The 11,234-nt window shown below is 42.5% G+C and overlaps 1 protein-coding gene across 2 annotated transcripts in view; it reads left to right on the forward strand.

Annotated features, from left to right (window-relative positions):
• CD38 (CD38 molecule) overlaps positions 1-8,370 on the forward strand; it is a 37,912-nt gene extending 29,542 nt beyond the window's left edge. Inside the window, exons 6-8 of one of the 2 annotated variants that reach the window (XM_030864269.2) lie at positions 488-580; positions 935-1,021; positions 4,791-8,370. In XM_030864269.2, coding sequence (XP_030720129.1) covers positions 488-580; positions 935-1,021; positions 4,791-4,845 — 235 coding nt within the window. In that variant the 3' untranslated portion in view covers positions 4,846-8,370. The remainder of the gene's footprint in view (positions 1-487; positions 581-934; positions 1,022-4,790) is intronic. The other variant, XM_060299182.2, reaches the window with a different exon arrangement.
• Positions 8,371-11,234: the final 2,864 nt, after the last annotated feature.

Below are 11,234 nucleotides of genomic sequence, written 5' to 3' on the forward strand. Positions count from 1 at the left end.
AATTTTGTAATCTGATATTAGGGATCCAAGTACTTGTAACAGGAGTGGTAGAGACTAATGGGGAGAGTTTAAGGCTGGGGTTAGAGCAGGACATCGGGGTCTTTCAACGATGTGCTTCTCAAACTCAGAGAGTGAGTAGATCACCTGGCGATTGTTCGGCTGCAGGTTCTGATTCAGCAGGTGGTGGTGGGCAGCGATTCTGCAGGTCTAATGAGCTCATTACGTTGGTCTAAGGCCCACTCTTGGAATAGCAAGTACTTAAAGAATCAACATCAATGTACAGATTAAGAATCTTCTTTTGAGAATCTTACTCATTTAGGGTCACACTGAATGAGTAAAGATGCCTGATTTTAATGCAAATCATGGATCACTTCCAAAGGGTAAGTTCTAACCAATGGCACCCCGCCTGTTGGCTTTTCACAGGGGCTGTGGATGCCTGAAAAATTTAGTCTGGGGTTAACAATGTTCTTTGTCTCTCCCATCTTAGAACTTTTGGACGTGTGGAAGTCCATAACTTGAATCCAATGAAGGTTCATACGCTACAGGCTTGGGTGATCCATGACCCTGGAAAATTTCCCAGGTATATGTTACTACCTTGTAGCCATATATTCTCAGGGTTATTTCAGGAATCAGTCCATGAAAGAGTCCACAGTCACAGAAATGCATTGAGAAAGGACTGGCTCAGGAAATGAATGGGGCCTTACTCTACATTTACCCCATTCCAACAGTCTCTTAATTTTATTTCCATGGTAGGTATCTACGTAGTTCACACCTTTGGCTCCCCTGCTGACCTGTGAGCTCTTAGAAGCTACCTCTGCTTCACCTCTTTACCCCAGGGCCTTGACCAGGGCCTGCTACCTGGAAGAAACCAAGAGACTCAGGAAATGTTTGTGAGCTCTTGCTATTTTAACACTTTCTTCTTTTTTTTCCCCAGTGACTCCTGCTCGGGTTCCTCCATAAATGATCTGAGACAGATTATAAGGCAAAGGAATATCAAATTTACTTGCCAAGATAACTACAGGTAATTGATGTCTTCTTGAAGAAGAAATGGCTGTCTTGCCATCCACAGGCATCTTCCCTTGGGCCTTGATGGTGATCTGGGTGGTGACCTATGGTGAACTCTGCTCTTCCCCCAGCTCAGCCCAGAAGGTGTTTCCAGCCAGTGGCCTCCTGCTGTCCACCTTCCCTCCTCTTTCTCTTCCTTCCACACCTGACTCAAGCAGTTATTTTCCTGTAAAGCTGACCCAGACTTTGAGGGTATCTTTCCTGGTTTCCCACATGAGAGGCCTGACCCAGAACTCCTAGCTTTCAGAGGAGTAGAAGCACGTTTTGCCATATACAAAGGATTTATAAAATCCTTGTGACTTGGCATAATTTTGCAGGTGAGGTTTCTTTAGTTGGGTCTCAGTGTAGATGCCTAACACTTGGTAAGTTGCCAAATGGCAGTTTACCAAGCTTTATCATTTTCTAATGAAAAAATGTAAAATCTTAAAAAAAATACTTACCAGTAATACATGTTTATTGGAGAAAAGTTTAAATTACAGATAGGTATATATTTTTAAAGTCACCTGCAACCCTGTTATCAAAACTGGGACCCCTCTCCCCTCACTATTTTTAAGAAGTTGTGGCCAATACTTAATATAGACAGAGATCTCTGCTAAAAGCATCTTTGGAAATTTTCCCATATGTGATAGCTTGGAACAAGACAGATGCAGAGAGAAAACTTTTCTTAAGGAATGTAGAAGCTGAAACGTTAGGATACTTTTCCCATCACTTCTCTATCACCTCCCTTTCCCACCAACCATGTCAGAAAAACAGAAGGACAGATTCAAAGAACATTCAGTGAGGCCTTTGTCTCTCAAATGACCTGAATTCCCCATCAGTCAGCTGGCTTCTCTCTGGAAACTGCCAGAAAATAACAGAAGCCTTCTACAGCAGTTAGATGGGAAAACAAACAGAACAAAGGAACAACTATAAAAGAAACATGGCAAACATCTGACCAGGTTAAGTTACTCAAAGATACTTTGCATTGAGAAAATGGAATGCCAAAACTTAGGACAAGATGGGGGAATGTAGATGAGTCGTCCCCAACACTCTTTTATCTCTTTTCTTACATTTAGCATTCCCCATTTTTTTATGAATGGCCCAAACTACAGGCTCTGGGTAAGCTCATTCATCCTCCACCTGGGAAGAATAATTAAGCATACCTTCCCACATGGACTTGTATAGTGGCCCACCTAGGAAGACGTGATTCGTAAGTCAGCACCTGTCACTCAGAGCACCAGCTCATGTGACCTTAAACTTGGGGATCATATTTGAAATTCCTGTTGTTTTTCTCCAACCATGAGGTCATGATATACTCGGCATGCCTCCTTGAATTACCAGGAGCCCTTGTTGTGTCTAAGAGTTCTGTGGCTTTGCAAGCTGCTTGTCTCTAGGGGAGCCCAAAGTGAATGTCATGGATATAGATGTAGACTGTAGTCTAAATCACTCCATCCCAAACATACTTTCCAATTTAACCAAATTTGTCCCGCTGTTTCAGTGTGATTTTTTTAATAAGCAAACAGAATTGTAATTACATTTACATGGATTAGACCTTCTACTGATTCTATTACCTTTTAATAAATCCCACTACTCAGAGACAAACACGATTAACATATGGCTGTATATCCTTAAAGTCATTTTTTCCATACACACACTCAGTTTTATAAAATATACACAGATTTTCTTTTTTAAAATTTTTATTTATTTATTTATTTACTTTTTTAAATGGCAACTCTTTTTTGCGGTACGCCGGCCTCTCACTGTTGTGGCCTCTCCCGTTGCGGAGCACAGGCTCCAGAAGCACAGGCTCAGTGGCCATGACTCACAGGCCCAGCTGCTCCGCGGCATGTGGGATCTTCCTGGACTGGGGCACGAACCCGCGTCCCCTGCATCGGCAGGCGGACTCTCAACCACTGCGCCATCAGGGAAGCCCTATTTTTTATTTTTTAAATTTTTGTCTGCATTGGGTCTTCGTTGTTGTGTGCGGGCTCCCTCCTTGCATGGACTTCTCGCTATGGTGGCTTCTCTTGTTGCAGAGCATGGGCTCTAGGCATGTGAGCTTCAGTATTTGTGGTTCATGGGCTGTAGAGAGCAGGCTCAGTAGTTGTGGTGCATGGGCTTAGTTGCTCTGTGGCATGTAGGATGTTCCCGGACCAGGGATCGAACCCGTGTCCCCTGCATTGGCGGGCGGATTCCCAACCATTGCACCACCAGGGATGTCCCCAGAATTTCTTAAGATATGTTTTTCTTAAGATATGTTTTAAAATACTACTTTTTGGATTACTTTAAAAATAGCAAATAAGGCTTCCCTGGTGGCGTAGTGGTTGAGAGTCCGCCTGCCGATGCAGGGGACATGGGTTTGTGCCCGGGTCCGGGAAGATCCCACATGCCACGGAGCTTCTGGGCCCATGAGCCATGGCCGCTGAGCCTGCGCGTCCTGAGCCTGTGCTCCGCAACGGGAGAGGCCACAACAGTGAGAGGCCCGCGTACACCCCCGCCCCCCCCCCCAAAAAAAGCAAATAGTCAGATTGCTTTTTCTGGCTAGTGTGCCCTAGTGGCATATTAAAAAACCCTAAAGGTGCATTTCTCCTTTTATGTTATTTCAAGATACTCTGTCTCTATCCTCAATGTGTTATCCAACATATCACAAGTGTTTCCATTTTACTGGAACATTGGATGTGGATATTTATATATTATTGGAGAGAGATTATCTTAACAGCACAATTGCTGCTCCTTTACCAAAATTGACTTCCCAATAAATGAGAAACTAATTAAGCAATGTCTTCCTATTCTCTTCATTTACTGTAAAGCAAAGGTGGCTTCGAAAATCCTAAATAGTCCTCTAAAGATTCCTTTTCTGAAGCATTATTTCCTTAAGGAAGAAGATACTTTTCCCTCCTAGAATGTATTCATGTGGGGAATCTCAGATCACTGTATTGGTGAGGATGGCTTGACTCTCTACTTAGAGCCACTATACCCAACTAGTCATGACAGTTGGCTAGGGATGAGCCTGAGATGGCCTATCCTAGAAACAGGGGTACTGGTAGCTGCTTCTAAGCCTCTCGCTCTCTCTCTTGACTCACATTTAGCAAAATCAGATTCAGCTGCAATTTAAGGAACCACTTACCCTGCTCTCCACCTCTCTCCTCCATGTGCTAACCACTCCCATTGGACCCTGTGGCTTTGTTATTTGATTTTTATGAAAGCAAGAGTCCTTCACCTGCTAATACTTACCTAGGATTCTTTCTGTGCCAAGGATTGTGGTCCTTTTGCTGATGGCCGCCAGCCATCCCCCAGAGAGTCTATGACCTCTTGCTGCCTGACGCTTAGACCCAACACTTCCTCAGGAAGTTTTTGAAGAGAAAGCAAATCCTCAACAGAAAATATGGAGGTCCCTCCTCTTAGGTTGCTGCTTCTGCTGCTTCCTGACTCTCAGCTGACATTCATAGCACATATCTGTGACTTGTGTGAGCCAGACATTTTCATCTCCACATATTATCTTCAAACATCAGTTATTTATTTCTATGGCTTTACAAGTGAAATGAAGCTAAGTTGGGCTGTACTTTCAGTCATTCACTCTTGGACTTGACCTTTCTCCTTGTTGTCAGTGCAGGAAAGAAACTTGGGTGGATGCTAAGTGGTCGATGCGTAGTTTTGTCGTTAACAAAGGGGCTTCTTTCATTGGTGAGTTGACCATAGGTGTATTGTACTGCCTCTTGATCTCCTTTTTTCCTTTCTCGTCATAGCTCTGGCAAGTTCCTTCAGTGTGTGAAAAAGCCTGGGGATTCATCTTGCAGATGAGCCAGTCTGCGTGGTTGAGGCCCTGCAGTATACATCAAAATGCACGACTCAGGAGACACGCTCGTGGAAAGCTGAGGATTCGGGGGAATTCTCTGTCATAATATCAACACTGGAGATGGGAGCCTTTTCCTCTAGAGTCTTAAAATAACTTATGTTATTGGCATAGTTTTTATTTCGATCTCCTAATAATCAAGAAAGATTAATTACTGTATAACATTAGAGTGGAAATTTTATATTATTTCAGTTTAATTTTCATATGATGCTTTATGTTATTAATATGTTGGTAACATCCTTTCCCTTGAAGAATGACCACTCCAAGCCTCTCTTATTGGCAGGTCAAGAAAAGTAAATGCCCAGACTTTTCAGAAAAGTTTACATTTCCAAATGAATGACCTTGTTTCAGGATATATTTTTGTACCCTTCCTACAGATAAACTATAAATGCCATGGTTATGGGTCATGTTGGGAAAAATATTCTGTAAGATATAAGCTACCCACACGCTTGGTGCTTTACCTCTAATCCTTCCGATAGCCCTATGAGGTTGATATTATTATCTCTCATTTGTCAAATGAGAAAAAGGAAGTTCAGAGAATTTATATACTTTTCCCAAAATCATACATTTAGTTCAAGGTAGAGAATGAATTTGAACTCAGCTTTATTCAACTCCAAAATTCATGTGCTCTATCTTTCTAGACTGATAAAACCAGATGGCCAGCCCTTATGTTCTCTTCCAATAAATGCATGTTGGATTAAATTAAATACAATAGAATCTGAAATGTGATTTTCTAGATGGCTTCAAAACAGATACTTTTTTTGTCCTCTTCCTCTTCCTTCTCCTCCTCATTCTCAGTGTCTTATTTATGTAGGAGGCAGTTAAAATATATATATTTGTTCTTGATGTGACAATTTATTTCTCACTTGAATTTTACTTGATTAGTCTTGCTCGGGGATTATCATTTTTACTACTCTTTCAAAGAACCAACCTTTAACTTTGTTGATTTTCTCTTTCTACTTATTTGGGTTTTGCTTTTCTCTTTATTATTAGAGATATAGATATTCCTTCTAATCTCTTTGGGTTTCTTTATTCAGCTTCTTAAGATGGAGGTTTAGATCATTGATTTTTCAGTACATTTTCTTTTCTTATATGTACATTTTAACACTATAAATTTTTCTCTGAGTGCTACTTTAGCTGCAGCTCTTAAAATGTTTGGATATGTCTCTTTTCATTATCATTTAGTTAAAAATATTTTCTGATTTAATTGTTATTTCAAAATGTGTTGCTTAATTTTTAAACATCTGGAGATTTTCTAGTTTTTTGGTTAAAACATAGATGCATTGAGTGAAGAATTAATAAGCTAATTTGAGAATCCTTCAGGGAACCCACTAGGTTTGTTGAAAACAGCATAAATTTTGGAGTCAGACACTTCTGGGTTCATATTTTGGCGTCATTCTGTGATCTAGAATGAAGTACCTAACCTCTCTGAAATTCAGCTTCTTTGTCACTTAAATAAGGATTATAAACTTACCCTCTTCAAAATGTGGTAAGAACTAAAAAAGATGACAAAACTTGACAGTCTAGCATAGTGTCTCATATGTAAGAAATCACTCACCCCTGTCTGCCTGCCCCTGGTTGACAATCCTGTTTCCTTCAGCAGCCCCTACAGCTACAGCCTGTTCTCCACTTAGGCACATCCTTGTGGGTTGTAGTCTTGGCTGGACATGAGAATGGATGCTAGGGACCAGTTCTGATTAAGATTCAGACTTGCCTTCTGCCTACCTGCAGAATGTCCTCAGAAATAGCTCCCTGCTAATCCACTGGGTAACCTAGCTGTTTTCTTCTCAAGACTCTGCCTTATTGTTGGGCTTGCTTGCTGAGTTCTGGATCCTTTAAGATACCTTCCTGTTCACCAGGATACCCCATGAAGTGGCTCCCTGTGTTAGGAAAATTTTGTTCTTTATGTCCCCTTTCAGAGATGAAATGGATTTAGTAAAAATCAATTTGTGAGAATCTTCTCCCAAGAAGACTCATTTAAGTGTTTAAGGTCAAAGCTGGTGGAGACCAAAGAGGAGGCTGGTCCCAAGGCTTCACACAATGCTGCAGAGAGCCCTGAGGAGCCCTGGAGGTGGCTGGGGCCTGAGGTGCTATTTTCTTCTTGCAACACCTTTGTATCTTCATTACCATGATGTTTCATCCCTGCCTCCGTTCTCTCTGTAGTTCCAATTTTGCACCTTTGCCATTGACCATGCACCTCTAGCCCTAAGGACTTTCTGGCCTACATATCTAAATAGATCCTCCATATCACTCTTCTTATAAGTGACATCTCTACTGAAATATTGATTGCTTATGAACCTCATATCTTACTCATAAACCTGCTATGCCCTGTCTCCCCACTTTATTCTTGTTTGCTCTAGGAAATCCTCTTACTATGCCAACTGGTACCCACCATCATACTCACTCAAAGGCTTTTCCAACTCCTAAAGGCTCTCTTTTTCCTTCTGTAATGGTTAATGACCTCATAATATTTGAGGCACACTTACAAATACAGTTCTGATACTTGAAAGGATACACATACATACATATGTATGCATAACTGTGTGTATGTGTACACACACTTTTGTGTTACAAAAAACAGTGTCTCTCAATCCACAGTGATGCCACATTCAGTGGGTCTTTCTTTAGCCCCATGTCACTGATTATGTTGTTCTGTTTCATGCCACATCTGTGTCTCTTATAGACCTGGCAGACAAGGCCAAGTATATATCAAATATTTTGGCAAAACACATTCTTTCTTTGGCTTGACAGCTGTCTGTGCACTTTAGCCCTTGTTGGAAACAAGCTCAACCCAGAAGTGCACACTCCCCGACGGAAAGGGTGCAGCAGGGGCCATGTTGACTTACTTCCTGGCATCCCATTCCTCCTGAGAACAACTCCTACGACTGTGACTCGAGCATCTCAGGTAGAATCTGTACTGCACAGAATGACTCTGTTTTTGTGGGTTTTTAAAAGGCAAGTACTTATGTATATAGGTAAATGTTCTGTATGGCAAATTAAAATTGTATGAAGTAAAATGTTAAACCTAGAGTATAACTTTAAGAGGCATTTTATAAATGCAACGTTAACCTAACATTTTTCTCACCGTTTTTTAAAAATAATGAAGCAATTTTTTTTTACTACATGAGTCATCATTTTAATATGTGTTTTTTATCAATCCATCAGGGAGTCAGTTGCTACCCTGAGAGGCAGTGGTTGGCTGGCCCTCGGATCACACACACAAAGCACAGAAGGGTTGGAATTGGTCCCTGACAGCATTTATCCTTGAACTTCATTCACATGGGTTCACATTGCCTTTTTCATCCTTTAGTCAAAGCGCAAACAGCACAAGGTAGTGGGATTAAGAGACAAGTGACCCAGTGAGCAAGTTCATTAACATCTGTGAATCTCCAGTTTGGAATATATTTATAACAGATATAAATGAGTTATACTGTAAAAATAATAAATGAGTAATAAAGGACTTTGTGGAATCATTCTTTTAACAACAATTGTGTCTGCAAATACTGTTTGACCTCACTTATATGTGGAATCTAAGAAAGTCAACTTTATATCAATAGTAACAGCAAATAGAATGGTGGTTACCAGGGCCTGGCAGGTGGGGGAAACTGGGAGATGCTGGTAAAAGGGTGTTGTGAAGTTTTGGTTATAAGATGAATAAGCTCTGGAGACCTAGTGTACAACATGGTGAAGAAGGTTAACAATACTGTGTTGTGTATTTGAAATTTTCTAAGAGAGTAGATCTCAAGTTTTTTCACCACACACACACACACACACACACACACACACACACACACATAACTATGTGAGATGATGAATATGTTAATTAGATTGTGATAATCATTTCATAATGTATACATATACCAAAACATCACATTGTATACCTCAAATATATATTTATTTGTCAATCATACCTCAGTGGAGCTGGGAAAAAACCTGCAAAAATTATCTATGGGTTTGGAGCAAGAATTAAACAAGCTGGAGATGGGCTTCTAAAGGCAACACATCCTCTCACCTACCCCACCCCAAGGTCAAGTGAGTTGGGCAACTGGAAGAGAGGATCATCCTGGGTATGTCTCGTGAGTGGGGGAGGCTGGAATAGGTGCCCAGAGGAGTCCAAACTCACAGTCTGTTGAAGACCTGAAAACCCTCACCCATTCCTCTTTGTCCTCGGAGACATCAAAGAAGGAATAGTGCTGTTTGCTTTCCAAGAAGAATCTCAGCTTGGAGAATCACATGATGACACACCTTTCTTCTGTTAAGAAAACTCACTTGAGACTTTCCAAGAGTCTATGTGATGACATAGTGAAATTTGTGATTCTTAATAAGGGATGTAAGTGTGAAACAATATTTAAAATCTTGATACACCATGCAGACTTGCAGAGAAGAGAAAACTAACACGTGTTGTACACATGTATCAACCAGTGACTTCAGCTGCAATGGCTGAATACAACTCTGGCTGGAAATACATTTTCTAGGGAATCTCAGAGGCTGACAGGTTCTCTGGGAGGGCAGGAGAACAGTTTGGAAGCCACTGAGTCAAGAGCAGCACCCCAAATGACTCCACAGACCGGTCGGGTAGAGGAGCCGTTCTTGCCCTTAAGGGCACTCAGTTGTCGCTTTGTCACTGTCAGACGTGGCCATTGTTGTTTCTGGGATTAGAAATAACTGAGGTGAATGGCGCATGGTGGAAGCACACGGAGCATGACACCTGCCTCCCAGGTCTGCTAGCCTCACGTTGACGGTCATACAGATCCATCTGATCTCTAGGGCCTGACACATGTAAAGTGCTTAGAACAGAGCTCAGTTTCTCTACCTGTAAAATGGGGGTGATAATTGTGCCCATCTCTTTGGGTTGTTTAAGCTTTAAGTGAGAAAATAGATGTATAGTTCTCAGAATAGTGCATAACACATAGAGTACCATCAAGGTTAGTTTTTTAAATTCAAAAAAATGCTAGAACCTGTTTTTTTTTTTTTTTTTTTTTGCAGGCCTCTCACTGTTGTGGCCTCTCCCATTGCAGAGCACAGGCTCCGGACACGCAGGCTCAGGGGCCATGGCTCACGGGCCCAGCTGCTCCGCGGCATGTGGGATCTTCCCGGACCGGGGCACGAACCCGTATCCCCTGCATCGGCAGGTGGACTCTCAACCACTGCGCCACCAGGGAAGCCCTAGAACCTGTTTTTATTCTGGAGGAAATTGCTTGACGAGCCTACTTGGTTTGGAAGCCGAGACCCTGTGACCCTGTGGGCAATGGAGAAGAGGGTAGGGAACGGCCCTCTTGCCAATGAGCAGGGTCAGCCACACTTTCTCTCATCCTAGGTGAGTTTTGAATCATCCTAGATGGTTAATACTTGCCCACTTGAGAGGACTGGGCCAGGGATCCTCCTAAGACCTTTCACTAAGAGCTGGCTCCCATCGCAAGCTGGATACTGACAAAAGGTATCAACATGACCACTGCCCCCCAGACATCAATCTAAGAACTATACTTTTCATTCTTCAAGCCCACCCAGAGTTCAACAACCCCTGCTGTCATTGCCAATCCAAGCCCCTGCTCTCCCGACCACCCACTACTCCGGTGGCTGTAAAGGTGGGCAGCTCTCCTTGCTAGAATAAAATCAGAAGACAAAAGTGCTGGAAGAAAAAAAATGTGCTGGACGGACAAGCTCCCTCCCAGTGAATATTGTACTGAAAGGGCATTGGAAAAGGGTAAGACTTGGAAGAAATAAGGTAGTTAACTGGAGCCTTTGGTGCAAGAACAAATCTCCCTTTGTGAAATCTCCCAGTTCAGTTCCACAGAGCTGCCTTCCAGGGAATTTCCTGGAATGGGTAGAATAATTAGATCCAAGTTGACTGCTGGAGGGAGAAAAGAGCCTTGGGAACCACTAGGTCTCAGGTCACCCTTAGCTGCTGGGAGTCTCTGACTTTGGCGCCGGGCCACAGAAGTCACGAGCTTCTGCACGCACAGCTTGGCTCTTGTTGCGGAGCACGGGCTCTAGATGTGCAGGCTTCAGTAGTTGCAGCACGTGGGCTCAGTATATGTGGCTCACGGGCTTTAGAGCACAGGCTCAGTAGCTGTGGCGCACGGGCTTAGCTGCTCCGTGGCATGTGGGATCTTCCCAGACCAGGGATCGAACCTGTGTCGCCTGCATTGGCAGGCAGATTCTTAACCACTGCGCCACCAGGGAAATCCCTCCATTATTTTCTTCTTTTACTTTTTCAATGAATAGTATCCCCAACCCCACCCCACCCTCATTTTAAAATAGGAACATGGTTTTCCATGAAGACAAGTGAAGAAAGTGATGAGCTTGACTGAAATCAGCTCAGTGCTTTGTGACCACC

This window comes from Globicephala melas, chromosome 5 (assembly GCF_963455315.2).
Source record: "Globicephala melas chromosome 5, mGloMel1.2, whole genome shotgun sequence".
In the NCBI taxonomy this organism is placed as follows: Eukaryota; Metazoa; Chordata; class Mammalia; order Artiodactyla; family Delphinidae; genus Globicephala; species Globicephala melas.